This window comes from Poecilia mexicana, unplaced genomic scaffold, assembly GCF_051168715.1.
Source record: "Poecilia mexicana isolate PSO_F unplaced genomic scaffold, ASM5116871v1 scaffold_12, whole genome shotgun sequence".
Classification (NCBI taxonomy): domain Eukaryota; kingdom Metazoa; phylum Chordata; class Actinopteri; order Cyprinodontiformes; family Poeciliidae; genus Poecilia; species Poecilia mexicana.
Window position 1 is genome coordinate 14,708,094 of NW_028263381.1, and position 20,366 is coordinate 14,728,459.

Sequence of the window (20,366 nt, forward strand, 5' to 3'; positions counted from 1 at the left end):
CATAAGATTGCTCCAAGGCTGAACTGATATTCAGTTAATAGCGCCTCAGACTGCAAACAATGTGACCCCTTTGACAATTGATTGGGATGACAGCGGTCCAGGAGGTAGGTGGTGCTGAGGAAGGAGGTAGGTTGCTGGTTTGAATGCCTGCTCCACCCGTCTCAGTCGTTGTGCCTGCTGGTTGTGGTTAGAGGGCCTGACTGTGCTGATTGTATAGCAGCTTCACTTCTGTCAGGCTTCCTCAGGGTAGCTGCATCGCAGATTACTACCATCAACGTGTGGATGACTGAAAGTAGTGGATAAAGTGCTTTGGAGTTCTCTCGACTTGATAAAAATTATATACACGTACAGTTCATAAATTAAAATAAAATTTTTAATGCCTGGTAAATTAGTCTTGTACATCTTTGTACAAATTTAGCTCACTGATCCTGAGCAGAAACATTTTCATTCTATCACACTGGAAAGGGTACCTGGAGAAATGTCCTGTTTAAGGTCATGTCACAGCATTTGATGCAGCTTTAGGTTCAGACTTTGACTAGGCTACTCAAAAATCTTTATTTTGGGTCCATTCAAGTTGACTTACAGGTTTGGTTTGAATCCTGTTCCTAAAACTCTTTGGAAGAGGGAAATATTTTTCCTGCTTTCACATATCTTTCCTACTTCTGTATTTAATTGATTTCTTTATACTCTACAGCCAAGAATATTTGCACGTGGGATGCAAGTTTAGTTTTGTCCACACAATAGAATGTGTAAGAAACTGAACAAATTCATCAGGGAACAAATACTTTTTCATTGCACTGTAAACATCTGAACATGGAAACCATGTTTTTAAATTGTCTGACATGTCACACAAGGAAAAACAAAGAAGGACTCAGACCCATCTAATTGGGTATTTTTTATTTGCTTTATCGTTTAGGTTGCATACAACAGAATCTCTCATTGGTTTCTACGTTGTTAATGTTTGTGGACTGCACATCCGGTTGGTTTATGTTTGAGTGCTGGCCGAGGTGCTGATTTTACGAGTGACCAGTTTATCTTCTTCATTCTTGAAAAGTTTACATCAGTGGGGTCTTATGCTGAAGTAATGCCTAATTAATTAATTTTCCTATCCTTTTGAAAAACTCAGACAAATCATCTCCATTTCCAGGTTTCTCCCACCGTATGCCGTTTCTGACTCTTCACCTTTTTTTTCCTGTCGTTTATTTATCGCAAGAGGTGTGCTTGTCCTCATGAAAATATATAAAAATATGTATTTCTTCAGCTTTAAAAGGTAGATAGGGTTTACAGTTGTTGTTCGGCATATTTTGTTGCCCGGCTTGGAAGACAGAGAGCATAGATAACGCAGGAGAAGACAGGAGTTAAGACACAGCAAGACATGGGTGGAATTACTTCGTTTATGATCATTCGGTGCATTTCATTAGACCTCTATAAGTCTAAGTAAATGCATTTTTTAAATCAAGAACCAATAATAATAATAAATAATAATAAAAAAAAACAAACAAAAGAAACTAAATGTGGGTTTGTTGGATTAGACAACACTACAAATTGAGAACTGACAACAATAAACCCATGCCCATACGACTTTTTTTTAAAAATGGGTATAGATCTTTAGATCATATGTCAGCCAGCATTGAAGTGCATTCATTAAAAATTAAGTGCAAGTACAGATTTTCGATGCATTCAATTGAGTTGAGGATTAAACTATGTGCAACATCTCCCCCCCTTAAAAATAGTCATTCTACAGGGGGCAATCTGCAAAGAAAAACCGCTATAGTTGATGCTGTTTTCTAACCTAAAACATACGTGTTTGTTTCCTCATTTCAAGCTTTTTACCTTATCTCTGAGCGACTGTGTGTTGGAGTGCTATTTACCTGCCGTCTAGAGTCACTTCACTATTTCCGTCATATCGCTGACATGCTCTCTGTCTGGTTCCTCAGTAGTTTCTCAGTTTGCAACTGAGTCAAGCCAGCAGAAGTGCAACGTCCATGAGAAAGCACTACTTTAGTGCAATAGTTTCACGCCTAGTAACCTTGACACCTAGAGCTGGCTACCTCTGCATAGAGACGGAGTAGAGTTCCTGTCAGAGCCTGGGGAGGCCTTTTATTACTGAGGGAAGGGCCATTATTTGTGGTCTATCACCAGAGCATGGATAACATCATCTTTTGAGGTAATAAAAATAAGGACAGCATGAAGTTATCCGTTAAAACGCATCGTCCCCAGGAAGTCGGATTCTGTCATCAGAATTTGGGTAATACTTATTGAAACCATAAGGCTTTACAGTAAATGCAACTTGGCCATATGATGGCAAAAGTCTTGAGCGGAGGCGTTCCCCGTTTGGACTCTAGCTGCTCTCCGAGGAGGTCGGCGGCGCCGTAGAGGATGACCTCCTCCGTGACACCGACTGCGAGCGCTCAGGGCTGTGTTTGTCGTAAGGCTGGAGCTGCACTTCCAGGAAGTCCCTGTGCTGCTGGTTGATGACCTGGCTGATGAGTCCAGGAAGAGCTTGCAAATTAGTCAGTAGGGTTTCCAGCTTTGTTTCCAGCAACGCAATCCTCTTCTCCATGTCCTCCCCTCTCTCGTTCAAGTCTGACACCATGTCATACATGATGTTCTGCGTCTGCAACGGCAGAGAGAAAACACACTTGATGCAATCAGTCTTTCAACTTGTTGCTCATTCTCCATTGCTAACATGTGCAGGTTGTAACATTCGTGAATATATAGACAAAAAAAAACACTTCTTTGACATCCATTTAAATATGTAGTTTATGTTGATTCTGTAAGAAAAGAGGAAAGAAAAAGTTAACAATAATTAAAACATATACTTTAGTAATGCATTTAATTCCAATTTGCAGACTGTACATTAGAAAATACCTAAAAAACAATGCAGAAATTAAAGTCCATTCATTTACCGTAGCTAAAATAATGTAACACACAAAGTAGCGTTTCAGCTTCTCCACATTTTAAAAATGAAATTTAGGGTTATGTCTTCAAGATGTGGATTTGTAATTCAAATTGTAGATTTAAATGCTAAACGTCATTACCGTCAAACGAAACAAGAAACAAATCTCAAGTGGGCTAAGATTTGATATTTATGTTACTTTATTTTAAATTCGAACCTTGATACTGTCTGTTCTACTTGGAATGCCCTCCCTTGATAGTTTCTTCTTCTGTTTCTAATTGTTGAATACAGGAAAATTTGACCTGCTGAGACATCCAGTGGTTAAAATAGGAACTGCAGTAAAAGCAGTGGACCTTCAAGGGAGAGGTATAAAAGTCAAAGGAACACTTTCCAAGTCCAAATCTTCTCTGGACATCTGGATTGCAAGGTTATGTCAATGGCTTGAATGTAAATTGAGCCTAAAGCTTCCTGAGGAGTTTTGCCAACTATGCGACAGAAAGAAAAAATTATTACAATAAAAAGACAGGATTTCAGAGATAAAACTTTAAATGATGTTTCTGTTAATGTGTGTCCACAACGTGCCTGATAACAGTTCTTTTTCTTTGAACCATTGCTTCTGTACATATTTATTATTTTTGAATACTTTTGTTTATAAACATTTACCAGTATATAGTTAATCTAATTTTCCTCTCTGGATTTCTGTTTGAACATCTGGATTCCCTGAAACTTTTCCTGGAGCAGATCTTTTGCTCTGCACCTACTTGCATCTCATGTGTATTTGAAGCATAAGAGATTTTACTGCCAATGTGCAAAATTTGACATTACCGTCTTCTCAAACCACAACTTGGTAAGAAACCGGTTTTGCATAAGTAACCTGAATAAATACCAAATACTAAACTATTTGAATTCTTCTGGTAAAATCCACAGATTTCTACTTATGTTTCAAACAGTTCTCATGATGCAAAACAGTTGTGAGAATATTTGAGTTATTGTTCTGCTGAAATCTGAAGATAAATCATAAAAACATCAGCTTTAATGCTGCTTAAAGCTAATGTCCACAACATCACAGAACTCATGAGGGACCATTTTCTGTACAAAGTTTGCAAGAAATCATGTTTCAGTGCAAGAAATCATGTTTCAGTGCAGAACAAACCGCGGAGGACACAGGAAATGTGCCAGCTGAGGTCACTTTCTGCTAGTTTTGCAGACTGTTCCTCCTGAGCTTTTAGTTTTCTATATTCCTCAACTGCAGATGTAGAAACTCTTGTCACATTTCAAACATGCCTTCGGGGTGAAAATGTCAGAGGATGGCTTCTGAGGGATTATTCAATGTAAGACTGATAATCCTTGGCAGGCCAGAGGCAATGTCATCCATCACTTACCTTGTCGTATTCTGATTTAAGGCAGGAATGATGGAAAAGGTTGCTTATCTGTTGCAGTGTTGACTGAAGAAACATTGGCAGTGCTAAATATGCTGGTAACAATAGTTTTACTTTGTTCAATTATATTTATGAGTCCATATATCCTCATCATGCAAAGATTTCTGAGTGAATCACAAAAATACAGCTCTGCAAAAGTGTTCACAACCCCTTGCACTTTTTCAGATTCTTTTCCACAAACTTAAACGTACTTCACTCAGACCAACATGACGTAGCACATAATTGTGATTTATATAGAAAAGGTTATGATATTTTAAAAAGATTTTACAAAAAATGGTTTTACAAATATTATTTGAAATGAATGGCATGCATTTATGTGCAGCCCTCCAGAATACAATATATTACAAATGCATGCCACACTTTTCAGATATTTTTTCATTTGTCAAAAATCCTTCCACTTCAGTTATGTGCCATGTTTTGCTTAGCTATAGCATAAAATCTTGTTAAAAAAAAATCAACATTTGTGATTGTCATATAACAAAATAAACCAATGTACAATTTTTAGAACACTGAATTTGTTACTAGATGCAGGTCTTTAGGTAAAAACCTAACTGTGAGTTATGGAGTGAGAAGGAATTACACTTTAACGGCAAACAATCTGGCCCAGCAATTTGTGCAGGAGTCAATTTCATTAGCAAGAAAAAGATTCACTTTAAGCACGAAGCAAACCACCAGCTGACATCATGAAAGCAGGAGGAAAAGGAGGCAATCAGAGAGCGAGTACACAGATAACAGGCTGTGCGGGAGATAATGAATTAAAGAGATGCACCGTGATCTGATGATTTTCAGAGAGCACTGCAGTGGCAATTCATCTTCAACAGCTGCACATGTTGAGCTCAATTTTTCTACAGCAAAACTTAAAAAAAAATAATAAAAAAAATAAAAGACGTTTTACTGCCCTCTCGTGGTTGTGGCTTCTCATGACAACTGCTCGGACCAAAACGAACTGAATCGGTCGTTAGCCAGTTTCTCCCATGTTCCGAGTCTGACTGTTGTTTTACAGCAATAGATTGACTGGGCGATATCAGCTAATACTCTCAGTGACATGCTGGATTACGTCCAGCTTGACTGTGTTGTGTTTTTTGAATGTCAGAGTGGTCTCCTTTCCCCCCTCCTCTGCCTTTATTTCAGGCTGAATCATCAGATCACAGCGTGTCTCCCTTCCCAGGTTAGTGTTTGTGCTGCGTCAGGCTGGCACCCTGCCTGCGCTCTCCCAGAGGGTTGTCCGCTTGTAGTCAGTGACTCTAAAGGCGAACAAAATGAAAAATTACACCGCATTTAAAAAAAAAAATTAAAGCATTTATTGGAGGGCATATCTTGGGATAAACACCTTAAATAAAGAGAGGCTATTATTTCATACCCAGACACTTCAGGTGAGTGGACCACACAACAGAACATAGATGTAAGGCCTGTCTGTTTATTTGACACCTGTAGACTTTGTCTACACCAGGACACCAACGTAGTGAGTGAAAAAGCATGCACTGAGCCCACTCACAGGAGTTAAGCGAATCGTATTGACAGTGGAACAGTCTATCTTACCTTAGCAAGGTCCACTAGTGAGTTTGCTTGGTCATTCAGCTTGCGTTGCTCCATTTTAACACTTCTCAATCTGAACACAAGACCATTCACAACCCGGTAAATCAGCGCTGTCAGAAATTACTTTTTTAGGCTGTGCACACACAAGGGCATACACACGGAGAGCACTCCTGGGACATGCACAGGATGTGTGTAGAGAATGGAGGGATTGAAGGGAGAGAGGGGGGAGGGGGAGAGGAGGGAAGGGGAGGGCAATCTGTTTGGCTGAACTGCATGCAAGTGGGAAGGAGGCCGCAGAGGGGGGAGAGCGAGATCAGCTCTGCATCCTCGACCAATTTTCACACAAAAGGGAAGGAAGGGATCTCAGAGTGTCTGCGTTGTGTACAAACACTCATGTCCTGATGTGGTATTGTTAAAAACACGGGGAAGGTCTTCTGTTGTCGCTTTATGTTTCTTTCTCAGTAAGCCAACGGCATCTGTGCTTATGGATGGAAACAGAAGACTGTCTCTATATGTAGTCATACCCCTTCAATTGTTGCTCATTTTTGCACATTACAGTACGAAACGTTAGTGTATTGTAATGGGATTTTATGGGATTAACCGACACAAAGTGGTGAATAATTGGGAAGTGCTAGAAAAAAAAATTATACACAATTTTCAAATTTTATCAGACCCCGTGATTTAACACTATGTTTAATACTTTGCTTCATTTTCAGGTCAAACCTTGAAATTATAAGTCCAGATAGTAAAAATTGACCTTACCTAGAAAACCTTCTTCAACAGATTCCTTCTTTTTTTATTGTGTCCCCTACATAACTCGTGGAAAACTAAGCTAGCCTGTTTATGACTTTGTTTTTATCACCCTTCCAGAAAAGGACATATTTGAAAAGTGCACAAGTATGTGCACAGTTTGTCCAGCCTAGAGATTCTCCCACCTGAGCCGTGCATCTCTGCAGTGCCTCCAGAGTTACCCCGAGCCTCCTGGTTCTGTTTCCTAGTAAGTTTGCAATGCATCATCTACGTTGTCAGAAGATCCACTCAAGAATATTTTATAACATGTTAAAGCCTTGGAATATTGTTTTATATCCCAGTCTTGTTTTAAACCACTAATGCTAATAATTTCCTCTAACAAAATCTTCACAAATTAAACTCAGGCGGGCCCTATTTGCTAATTTGCTAAGCGACTTATGAAAGTAATTGGTTGAACTGGATTTTAATTAGGGGCATCAGGGTAAAATGGAATAAATACAAATGCATATCTCACTTTTCAGATTTGTATTAGTGACAATAATAATACTAATAATAATAATAATAATAATAATAATAATAATAATAATAATAATAATAATAATAATAATAATAATAATAAAACAAGAAAATTTTTCCTTTTGGTTTACAATTATGAACCAATTTGTTTGTGTGTCACATCAAATTCCGTGAAAATACATTGATGTTTGTGTTGTAACGTGACCAAATATAACAAGGTTCAGGAGATATAAATACTTTTTAAAGACACTTTAATGCTTGTTATTTTACTGCAGTTTATACAAAACCCTTGTGTGTCATTGTTCTTTTTACAGAATTTTCAATATTGACTTAGAAAACCTCAAAAGCATCGTAATTTTACTATTTAAAAAGGCTTAAGTTTTTGTGGTATTTACCTGATGAAATATAAACTGCAACCTAAGCTTGATTTTTTTTTTTTTTACCACAAAAGAAAAAGCCGTACAAAAGTGATAGAAGTTAATGTATTCACTGCAGACATATTGCCTGAGGAATCACGCTGCCTGTTTAATTAGGCCACTGAAGACTCTTTTCATTTCCATTCTCATGGGGCCCAAAAGCCACAACTTTCTCCTGCAGTGTGTCAACTAAACATGGATTCAAGATATCAATTCATCTTTTTCATCTGAATCATAATAGGCAAAGACACAAATTGCTTTTGAGATCTAATATCTGGAATATTGATTTAGAAATCTCTCAAAACCCACAGCTTTGCTTGCATTGAGCAAAACTCAAATTATTATCATTAAAATAATAATTTGAAACTCAAATGTGAACTAGAATCAAGAAATACATGGGAGAAAAATGGTCTGATTATTGGATTAAATCTATCAATGGTTTTGGAGGGCAATTTTAACGTCTGGTAATAGACACATGTGGAGCAAACATAATACGTTTGGCCAGCAGAGGGCGCCACAGGAGCCAAAAAGAAACCTGCAACAGCGAGTTAATATTCTCACAACTGAGTCCAGAAGGATTCCTCCTCCTTCCGCTTTATTTATTAAAAAATAACAAAACAAACAAAGAAGGCAGTTTCAGTGAGGTTTAAAGAGATGCAATGTTTTTTGTGTTAAATGGAAATAAAGATTTCACAGTAGTTGGAGAGCTTTGAGAACAAAGCAGTTCAAGGTCAGAATGAAGAAAAGTTAAATTCAGTCTTTTTTTTTTTATTTCACCTCGGTCAATCAGTCCTCTCAGGGCGTTCTCCTTTTAAACGAGCACTCTAAATCTGCTTGCTATTCATCAGGGGAAAACGGCTACGCTAAGCTTTTCAACGCCACACTAAATCTTTCAAGGCAATCTCAGTTAGTGCTGCTGCCCTGACTCTCTTTCTCTGTCGTGACCGCCACTTCTAAAGTAAGACATTTGACCACATGACTGAATAAATACAATTTCTTTCACTTGTGTAGATTAAGAACCTATATCTAGATTGGATGTAATTGTTTTATGAATAAAAAGCAATTTGATGAAAAGATGCGCAGTACTGTAAAAGAGCTCTAAATTATATTTAATTTCCTGTTTTGCTTCCAAGTAACCAACTATTCCTTAAAAATGTCTTGATTATTGGTTCCCCAGGTTTTCCAAAGGTATTTTTAAAGTTTTACTTTTGGACTTTTGATGCTTTTTCACACACGTTTTGTCCACTGTATGTCGACAACAAATGGTGGCAAAAATGTCGCTAGTTGCCAAAATAAGCAGCTGAAAATGGCTAAAAATATAAACTAAGTAATCATTTTGAATTTATAAATAATTAATTCCTTTTTACTGTGGTTAGAAAAAATACTTTTCAATAACTATTGGCAGATCAAAGCTTTACCAAACAGTGATTGAAGATCAGCCAAAAAATGATGATCGTCTCATCCTTTAAAGATGATCCCTTTTAAAATACATATTTTTTTCACTAAGTTTTATGTGTAAACTGGTTCATGTCTTAGGAAGATTTGTGTTATTCAGGGATTTAACTAACTTTAAAAGCAAAACATTCCTCAGAAAATGGTCAGATACAAAGAGCAACTCCAGAGAAAAAGCACAGAAAGCCTGAAGAGATTCCGTGAAAGCTTCACTCTTTAAAAGTAAAACATACAAAAACAAGCTTTGACTCGAGACTTTCTATGCAGTGCTGTAAAAAATAATAAAATTAAAAAAAACCTCCTAGATAAGTTTAAATCTGAAATTTTGTAAATGCTGTCTAGTTTCCAAAGATTGTGTTGGTATGAGCCAGTTACTCAGTCATTAGCGGCAGCCTGGTTTCTGTTTGACAGCGTCACGCTGGCGGTCACTGTTGAGTCTCTTCAGAGCAAATGGGATTGCTCGGAGTTTGACCTTCCTCACAGGTCGCTCGCTGTGTCTTCAGTTCAATGATCTCTGAACTAACAAGCACTACCCTGCTTCCTGCTATGATTCCCATTTCAACCTTGAGGATGAAAATGAATGGTAATCCCTTGGAGGGGGACTTTGAGGTTGCATGGGGACACTCCAATTCTCAGCTGTAATGGTCTAAAACCTGGTGTAAGACATTTGTTTGTATACTGACCATGTCTGATCCGAACACCCTCGGCAGTATTTAGACACTCTCTGCTGTAAGCGCTCCTAATTACCCTTGTATGACTGACGAATGTCCTTGTTGCTGCGCTGGTTAACAGCTTGGGTGTGTGCTACTGAGTCGTCAAACGGAGAAATGGAGGAAAATGCGGCTGCAAATGCTGTAACAGGCGTAATAATGGTTCCACTCGCCGAAAGATGACCCCCCCCAGCCCCCACAAGCCCTGCTCTACATGAGCACGACGGCTCCGCTGCATGTAACAAGTCTTCTAGGGATTTCATAAATTATAAATCAGCAGGTCTGCCTTGATGGGGAGCGCTAGCTGTCATCCTTCGGTATGTGAAAGCACAGTTGATTGGAGTTTAATCAGTAGCTTTCTGATTAAAGGTCAGAGGTCATCACATCCATGCAGAAATGGAAAGAAAAACACCCTCCATCACTGATAATTGAAATTCACATGACATGGATCTGTGGATGTGTTCAGAATATGCAGTAGGCATGTTAAAAAGTTGTACTTCTTTGTGTTTTCAATTCTATTTTCCATTTTTTTTTTTTTTTTACATTAAAGTCCTGTGCAGCGCCTTGAATAACACGGACGTCTTCATGTGATGCAAAAGGCATCCGTTTGAAGGCATGAATTTCACTTATCAAATGAGGGAGTGCCATTTTTTTTAGTAGCATCATCGGGTTCAAGGACAAGCTCTCGTTGGCATGCACACAACAGGTCTCTATCTACATTAAAGGCGAAGACTTACTTTCGAGCTCTATTGCATTGTGTCGACACAAACAGGAAAAAAAAAGGAAACATGAAGTAGACAGATGAATTTTTACAACATCAGATAAACATATTCAGATGAAAAAAAAACCCTGCTAGTACAGGTTGGAGTGATCAACTCTTACGATGTCACCTCACCTACAAACTGCAATGTGTCCGCATTTGCAGATCTGCTCGTCATCGACATGAACGTCATATTATTTTTGTGCCTTTGATGAGGTATTTGAGTACGAGGTATTTGAACAGACCTTTCTCAAAGTCAAATGTATTTAGCGCAAAGAGATTTACCGTTTGCTTAATTATGCTTTTTATCCGCGAGGATATGTAAGTCGGGTATTTTTCCTATCAAGAACGGTTCATAAATAGCCACCTCAGCGTGATGCTGCCACCACCATGCATGTTTAAGAGTGGAACCCAGCGACTCTGCTCAGAACTAATTGAGTTGATTTGAGTTGAACGTCCCCTCGAATTAAGAGTCGATAGATGAAACCAGGTCAGAAATGGGAGGTCCAATTGGCAAATGATCCCTAACGTTAAAACTGTTTTTGGATTGGATAAAACAGATGATCATTAAACGTCTGGAATAGCATGTGAGGATCGTCCTTAAACAGTGGGCAGGTTGCTACTCCAAACATTAATGTGGGTGTTTGTATGTATTTTAGCCAGGTTGTATCTTTGACCCCATTCGGATTGGAGAATATTCAAGCTGAATCCACGCTCACTTATCTGAATAATCTTTTAGAAATTTCAGAAAAGGGCATATTAAATAGAAACCAGACATTCACGTCAATAATGAGCAGATCTAAACGTCCCATCTTAGCTGCATATCATCCTGAAAACACATCATCGTTTCTTACTGTTTAGACTGTTTTCTGGTGGCTGCATCTGTGCTCATACTTTATATCTAATCTCATTTTCCCCAACAGTACTAATCTTGTTATTTTTTTGCAGTAGAGTAAATAAAATCAACCTTCCCGATTGCGTTCACAGTCCCAGAAACATTCCTCAAGCAATACGACACAAAGGCGTTGTCAAAAAGCATCTATGGCTCCATTTAGCAGCAGCTCACAGCTCGTATCATTTGCTTTCAGTATTGAAAGCTGTAAAAAAAAAAAAAAAAAAAAAAGCGATGACAGTTGATGTGATTTGTCTGACAATCTTACATGTCTGAGTTATTCTTTTTCTATATTTATATCAGTTAAGGCTTTGTATCTGATGCAAAGCATATAGGCTTCAAATCCCAATTCAATCATTTGAACCTTCTAAATCAAAACCACAAAAGGAAGAAAAAAAAATCTTTATAAGACAAAGGTGTGCCCGACAACATGCTGAGTATTTGTTTTTAAATTCAGAACTGAATGCTGGATGTGACTTTTCCCTGCTGGGCATTGTTTATTATAGATTAAGCTGCAGCTCTGGGCAATTCCCATTTCAGGACTGTCTAACCCTAACCCTGGAGAACAGGAGGTGGACGTGAGACACTGTCATCACCGCTGCAAATTGGCTGAATAAAATAACACCGCCGCTGGAGAATAAGAAATAAACAGCCAGAAACTCTGCCGATCTGGATGCAGGAGGAAGAGCAGCAGCAGTAAAACTGAGCCTATAATAAACCACCCAAATGTTTTCAAAACACAAATGCATGTTAAAAAAATTCATGAGCAAATTAAACTTGCACACAAGATCCTACAGAGACCCATAAACAAGAGTAAAACCACAGACAGAAGCCAAATGCGCACACAGCAGATGCTTTTTTTTTTTTAAATAAAAACATTAAGCCACATACTAACAAAATCACTGTAGTTATTTCTCTTGATAAAGCTCTGCGCCCATTTCCAGCGACCACAGATAAAGGACACGGAGCAGAAGTGTCGGTGAGCACTGTAGCGTGAGGAAAAACAACAGCGAGGTGAGGCTAAAATCGATAATGTTTTGGAGTAAGTTGGAAGTCCTTGGGGACCCACTAAAGGACTAGCTGACAGGTAGGCGCCCGGCTGGCCACCGGAGAAGCAGAAACACCGATGTGTCAGCCCTGAGGTCAGCCTGACATCTGACTCACCGAGAAAGAGACGCGCTGGAGTCAACGGGACACAATGGCAGCTAGAAACGGATCGATACCACGCGCCTGACACACAACGATGTTCTAAGGTAAACACACTTTTAGTCTTTGTGCTTCTTTCATAATGAGCATTCATACTCATGAAATATAACAGCTGGGTTAAACTGCATGCATGATCAAACCCAGCATGTTTACACTTTTCCAGCATGCTACATGTGAACCGTAACATTCTTCTTTGATATATGAGCACATACATGTTTTGCTACAGGTGTCAAACAATTCAGATTCCAGGTGTTTTTTTTTGTTTTTGTTTTTTTTGTGAATTAAATGAACATCCTAATAATAGGCGAGTTTAGGAGTGCAGGACCTACTGGTGAATGGCTTGAAGAAATTTTCTCTGATGCTTCCTGACTCTTGCGTGGTCCATCTTCCTCACAAGTTTGGTGTTCTTGTAGATGAGCCACGTCTCCCTGAGAACATTCGCAGCTGTGTTTTTCACCTGCAAATGCAGAAAAAATAATAAAATAAAATAAATAATAAATAAATAAAACCAAGCGCAGTGGAGAAACATCTGAGATTCTGTGAGGAGAGCTGACGTACTCTTTTTGTTAACTGGGTATCCATCATGAAGTTATGAACATGTTTTTCAGCTTTGGTTAATTCCAGTTTCTTCGCCACCACAGCCACCACCAAGGCAGTGCAGCCGGCGCCCTGGAAAGACACAAACAGACACGCTGGACTACCTTTTTTTTTGTTGTTTTTTTTTTTTTTACCCTCATGCTGTGGAAAATAAATCTGGAGACCCAATGACAAGTCATGGCAAAGACATTCTCTACAGAATTGATGGTCAGGGTCACTTTATGCCCTCATGAATACAAATATCTCCATGTTTTTGCTCCAGTCGGCCCTCTGATCACGCCTGATTCCTTTGTTAAAACAATTACAGCGATAACCTCTGTGACTGCTTTCTCAAGCTGTGTTAACGTCGCTCTGTGCCATTTCTCTGGGGACATGAGGGACCTACTTCCCAGTTTTTCTGCATGAAGCAAGACACGCTCTCACTTTCAATCTTCAGACTAAGCTGTAAGTGTTACTTTCTGATAAAGCTCATAAAGGCAAAGGGTTTTTCTGAGCTATCTAGATAATCACGCTGCTATAGGCTTAGGCTGCTGGAGGACAAATCGACCACTGCTCTTCACCACTTTATTCTCTCTCTGGTTTTCTGTTTTTGTTTTTAAGTACACTGCAAAAAAAAAAACAAACAAAAAAAAAAAATTCATAGGAAATATTTCTGGTTTTCTTTCTAGTGCACTTGAAATAAAGCAAACATATAAGTAACGTTTCAGTAAGAGTTTTTTTTTTAAAGTCAATATTTCCTTAATATTGGTGGAAAAGTACTAGTTCGATGCTATAATAATGTCTTATAACATCGTTATGATTAAAACATCTTGGCAGATTATTTTAAGTTAAACAATCTGCCAGTGAAATAAATATATATATATTTTTATCAATATTAAGGAATTATTTACTTAAAACAAATATCTACATATTGCAGAAAAGATTTGTAAGTCAGTTTTGTCTTCTTTAAGATATTTTGCACTAAAAACTAGACAAAAAATACTTGGTAAGATTTAATGTCTTGTAGAGTGATTATCTGATTGCAATTCTCACTGAGCATAGAACAAACTGGATTTATACGTTAATGAATGTATGAACAAACCTGTTTATCTTGTAAAACGCCTTGAGATTATATTTGTTCATTTCAGTTGACCGACTGAAATAAACTGAACCGAACTAAATGAGGATTTCTGAGTTTTAGTCATTTTCCTCTCAGATGAAAAACTAAGTATATTTATGCTGTTAGCAAATTTGACATTTTTAACAACAATAAGCAAACAGAGCAAAAAAAAAAAAATACCACAAAGGTCATGAGCATCCAGTGTACACTGACCATAATGCCCGTCAGGAGGCAGACTCCTTTTCCACAGTATGTGTGTGGGACCATATCCCCATATCCAATAGTCAGAAACGTGATTGAGATCAACCACATGGCTCCAAGAAAATTGCTGGTTATGTCCTGGTTATCATGGTACCTGTAAAGAACAATAACAGGTTTTTACCACTTTCACCTGAAAAGAGATTCATTCTGCTGCTCAGTCTACGACATAATGCCGTCTCTCCTAGGGCTCAGAGACAGTGAGCTGAGACGTGTTTGGTCTATTTTTACGCCTCTATCTATGTTTGACGCTGTGAAGCGTGGCGTAGCGGGGAAAAACTGGTCCGGGCACCTCTCACAAGCTCTCACTGTCCATGCAGCGATGATCCAGAGCGAGATGGTGAAGACCAGCAGCACAGTGCCAGGACAGATGGTCATGAGGGTCTTCATCACAAAGCGGGTGTTGAAGTTAATCTTGTTGAGGGCGCCGATGCTTCGGGACGAGGCATCGGTGAAGAGCTTGCTGTGCAGCAGCATGACCCGAGCGATGAGGTACAGCCTCAGAAACATGGGGATGGACAGGATGATGTCCACGTCCGCGTCCGTCTTGGACGGGACGTAGGAGTACGCCAGGCGGGCCGTCCAGGTGAAGGTGTAGTTCCCTGGGATGGGGTGTATGGCGCACACCAGGATTTCCAGGCAGATGAAGAAGATGCGCTCATATGTCATGGCTATCCTCCAGTCATCGGCTGCGTTGTCCACCATGAAGAGCTGCCAATAAAGGAGGAGAGGTGTGAGCTTTGACTGGGAATGTTGAAAACATTTTGACTGCAGTACTCTTATAGGAGAACAGCAATAAAACTAACCAAACCTCAACTTGTTTTTCCTGTTTAGATACAAATAGTGTTAACACAGCCGACAGGAAGCTAGAAAAGTATCATTTCAACTGTTTTACGTAAAGTCGTTTTTCAACACCATCATACTGATTTCACCATCATTTAAGGATGCTGCCTCAATAATGTTCTTTGTAACACGCTATCATAAATGCTTAAGCGATGGTGCTCATCTAAAATCAATCTGAAGATGTCATTGTGTGAAGATACAGCATAAATATGTAATTATGCCATAATATTTATAAATATTCTCTCAGTTTTGACCATCAAAAATAATAATAAAAATATCACATTCCTTTTGCAGATTAGTTTTAATATTATTGCTTCATTATTTCTGGCCCTTTTGTCTGATTTTCAAACTCTTTTTTAATTAACCTTGTGAAGATTTAGTTCTAAGTTTAGACTTGCTGCTCTAACAACTCTTCTGCAAAAGCTTTCCACAGGATTTATGGAAACAAGATCTTTGAATTTCAAAAGTCAAAAAGTTTTGAATTTTATTCTCAAAATTTCAGATCCCCCCCACCCCCCCAACAAATGTTCAACTTTTGGAGCTCAGAAATTACCTAGAAAGTTTTTAGGTGGAAATTTACTCCTCCTCCTTCTTTTCTTTTCTATCTGCAATGGCCCCAATTCACTGCCATAAATAACTAGGAATAATCTGGAGAACATCTGCAACAACTTAAAGTTCTGCTTACTTCTATCTCAGACTCCTTTAAAGCAACAATAAAAGCTGCAGCACAAAACACTTCATTTGCAGCATGTGGTAAATACTGGGATCTTTCTGACGCAAACATCTGCTGCCTGCACGTTAGCATAGCACCAGAAGGTAGACAGTTTCATATGGGACTGAAAGAATCGATTCCAGGGCCTATCATCACTCTCCTGCTCCCTGTCCTCTGTCATACACGGTGGCTTCATCACATGGTCACCTCTGCTGCTGCTGCAGCTCAAACGTCATCTTCACCTCTTCGATCCAATCTGCTGTGAGCTTCCCTGATGGCTGCCATCACCTCCTCTTCCACACGATCCCCCCTCTCCATGCTCGCGGTTGAGGACAGAGCGTCTCAATCTTCCCTGTCTTAGGGAGGTTCTGTTTGCTGGTTTGGGTTGCAAATTAAGTGCTATCGAGCCATATTAACTTCCTCTCTCTCTCTCTCTCTCTCCCTCTCTCTCTCTCTCTCTAACACACAGCACCGGTATTCTTCCACAGCTGCTCTCACTCCATCCACTTAATCATGTCAAGGTCCTCTGACTGCACCAGCCGTCACAAGCGGCGGTATATATCTTAAAAAATGTTGCTGTCAGCAAATATGAGCGAACAGTTCAGACGCTAGTTGTTTTTTTTTGTTTTTTTTTAATCCTGGTGGACGGCTTTTTAAAAAAAGAAAAGAAAAGGAGAACATTTGATCAAAAACTTTAGCAATGTGCTTGGTTGTAATATTCACATACAGTACAATGCTTCTGCTTCTGCTTACAGCGTCACGTAGCTGGAGGCAAAATTGTGCAAAGGTCGGCTGAACCTTTAGCTCAACGTGAATAAAGCTTTGCAGTCTGTATGAAATCTTTAGCCGTAGGAAGTGAGGCGGTGTGAGAGCGGGAAGGTTTTGCTTGGTAAAAGCAAGGTGGGCAGATTTTTTATTTTTTTATTTTTTTTGGAGGAGTGGCATGGATCTTTTCCACTGGAGTTTTTTTCTTCTACATTCTTCTGCATATCCGATTAAACGATGTGACGTTAAAGTTGAACGAGCTCTACAATGCGCATCTACAAGTCACAAGGGTTGAAGGATATCGATAGCAGAAAATTTCAGGAGTAAACACAGCTTTGGTTTATTTGATCAATAATCAGAATAAACAAAGCCACTTTAATGTGTATTCTAATTTATTTTTATGCATTGGAAAACATATAGTATTTTATCATCCCTTCAAAAACATAGAAATCATACTACTGATAGCAGTTTAAAAGCGTACAGCAACTTGCTGCTATTTATGATTTTATCACTTGTAGATCAGGCATATTAAACTTATTAAATATATTAAACTTTTCAGAGCCAACAAAGATTATTAAGACCAAAACCCAAAATAGGGAATACACTTCTACCTATCCAACATACACCTTTTTTATTTGCAACCAATTCTTTTTAGAATTGGTTTTAAGATTGTATATATTATATATGTAAGATTCTTGACTTGAGCCATAATATGTCTCAGATCAAAAACTTGGGTTTTTATCTTAATTTAAGGTGAAGAAAATAAAAGTTAATTTCCTTATGTTTAGTTCCTGTGTTGTTCCTCGTCTTCTGTTCACTACCGGTTTAGAGTCCCATTTCACTGTTAGTGTTTAGGTTTTTGGTTCAGTTTGAACCATTTGCAGTCTTGCTCAGCTCCTCTGTGTTTAGTCTGTTTCCATTAGTCACCCTGCTTTCTCTTCCACTGATCAGGTTATTCCCCAGCTCCACTGCTTTCACACACCCGGCTCTCATGCTGCGCATCAATCCTCCCAGCAGTTAAAAGCCTCTCAATTGCTTCATCTCCTCGCCACATCCTCCGCTTTTCTGTGGTTTGGCTTGTTGCCTCTACGGTGTTGTTCGTTTCCAGTCATTTGTTTTGAATTTGGACTTTATAAGTTGTAGTTTGTAGTCTTAAATCACATTATTCTGTCTCACACATCTGCCTGTTTTGGGGTTTTCAACAAAACAGAGGTTCTCAACCTCTGTCCTGCAGGGTTTCTGTGCTGAATGTTTTGCAGGTGTTTCCCTGCTGCTGCACGCCTGAGTTAAGACGAATGAGTGATCAACATGCTTCAGCAGCATCTGATGACAAGCTGAGACGGCAATAGAGGCATTTGAATCAGGCGTGCTGAAGCAGAAACACATCAAAAACATACATGATCATAGTTGGGTGATCCTCAATATAAGGCAAATAATGAAACAAAAACAAATCTTTTACTTTTTCTTAAAAAATGTTTCCTTATTTTTAAGCTTATTTTTTTATTTTTCACATAATAAAGTGTATTGGTTTTGTGAGCTTAGCATTTTGGAATTGTAATTGTATTTGAAATTAATTTTGTAACATTTCCTCACTCAGTTTGCCAAATTTCTGTTGTTTTTAAAAATGTATTTGAAATACATTCAAATACATGAAATAGCTAAATGTATTTAGCTATTTCATCCTTTTTAAAGTGTTCTTAGTATATATATATATATATATTATCCCTGGTAATATGTTTTAACCCATGCTTCAAGCCTTTTGTGTTACTTGTCTATATTAAAAGATGATTAATAAATTCACTGTTCGCTGTTACTGTATTGATGGTGCTTGATGTAGTTTGCTTTGCTCCAGGCATCACATATAGCGAGGATGCTGCTCAAATGTGCAATAACTGGGGTAAGAATGAAATGAACACTGGAAAATATCTAAGTTTCTACACCCAAATCTACTTCAGTTGCAAAAAGGTTTATTGATTAAGCCTGAAATACAGCTAATAGTTTTTTTTTTTTCCATCGACATGGCTGTTTTACTATTTTTTTTTTAAATTAATTGTTCCTATTCAGCTGAATCGTGGCGTCAGATCATGACTGGGCGGTTAGCCGACGATCTTCCATTAGTTCAGTTTGGGATTCTTTTTATAGAAGTTAAGAACCGCACCACTCATGAAGCGCTAATGGGATCAGTGACCTAGATGGTAAATTTAGCTCAGATATAAAACAGAATTAATTAAAAAAAAAAAAAAAAAAGTCACATGTCAAATTCAAAAGAACAAATGCTCCTGTTTAAAAGTGCGCGCTGCCACATCTCTTGCAGACATACATGAATGCTTTGCGTATTTGACAGCTTTAAAGAGACTGTGAACACTTCAGCTTCTCAACCGCGTCACATTAACACACAGAGTTTAGTGCATGCTGCACGCCTCTGAGTCAGTTCTGCTGCAAAAAGCTTCTGTGCCAGAAATACAAAGCGTCAACAAGCTGGCACATTAGGAACAAAGCAGAAAATGCAACAACTAACACATGTCCTTGAACAAGCGGTACAACTGTCCAACAGAGCCTCTGCAGCTCGTTTACATTTATATGAAACCCGCCATGAGTCTCCTCTCCAACCAAAGAAAACATATACATTAAAGTTTCAAGGGCAGTTGTTCGTTTCAAATGATTGACACTGAGCTTCTTGAACGGACTGACATCTGTCGGAGAAGTGCGTAACTCTAACCACAGCTTGCCCTTGTTTGGCTTTCCAACTTAGTGTAATGTAGACAATGAAACACAAGCTGGGACCGCACTTGACTACAGTTTCTTACTGGAAGAACTGAGGCTCCTGAAGCAGCTCAGCACGTCGTAGTGTTTGTACAAAGCACAGGCCACGTTTTATTGTACGTTTTAGGCAACAAACCGGCCCTGTCAAAAGCAATTACGAAGTTTGTTAACCTTAAAACTGCGTAATTAAACATTTAGGCTAGGTTGCATGAGGAAAGCCTACTTGGTGTGTAAAAGCAATTATAGTAATGGATGACCTGAAATACAACACCCCCAAGGGCCCTTTACATCAGATGAGAAAATATCCCCAGCTCACAGCAGAAGCAGGAGTTATGACAGACATATGGAGGAAAATAGAAACATCACACTGTGTGTGTGTGTTTCTGATGAATGGTTTTAAATGACTGTAAATGCAAACTTTCCTAATTAATTTGCAAAATAATGTCTTTCAAAACTTTTCACATTATGTCGCATTACAACGTAATTCAGGTTCACCTTCTAGCAGGACAGCAAATATACAGTCAGAGCCAGGAAATCAACTTTATCCGCTGGTTTTTGAGCTTTCTCTGCCTTTTAGCATTATATCTTCTTACTGCTCTTTCATTGCTAGACTAATTCACGTTGATTTCTTTGCATTTGTAGATTACTTTTGTTGTTATCGTTAAGTGAATATTTGGTTCACGACCCCGTTTAATGTGTTTGAAACATATTTTATTCCTTAGTATGTAATATGTACTTAAATTCAGCTAGCTC

The 20,366-nt window shown here is 38.6% G+C and overlaps 1 protein-coding gene across 1 annotated transcript; it reads right to left on the minus strand.

Annotated features, from left to right (window-relative positions):
• Positions 1-882: 882 nt before the first annotated feature.
• Positions 883-16,403, minus strand: LOC106927954 (small conductance calcium-activated potassium channel protein 2-like). The gene is made up of 6 exons (XM_088011347.1): positions 16,317-16,403; positions 14,823-15,241; positions 14,486-14,627; positions 13,135-13,245; positions 12,905-13,033; positions 883-2,617 (listed from the first exon to the last, which is right to left on the minus strand). Exons 1-6 carry the CDS (start codon positions 16,401-16,403, stop codon positions 2,342-2,344), a joined length of 1,164 nt encoding a protein of 387 aa, XP_087867473.1. The 3' UTR covers positions 883-2,341.
• Between the last annotated feature and the right edge of the window lie 3,963 nt (positions 16,404-20,366).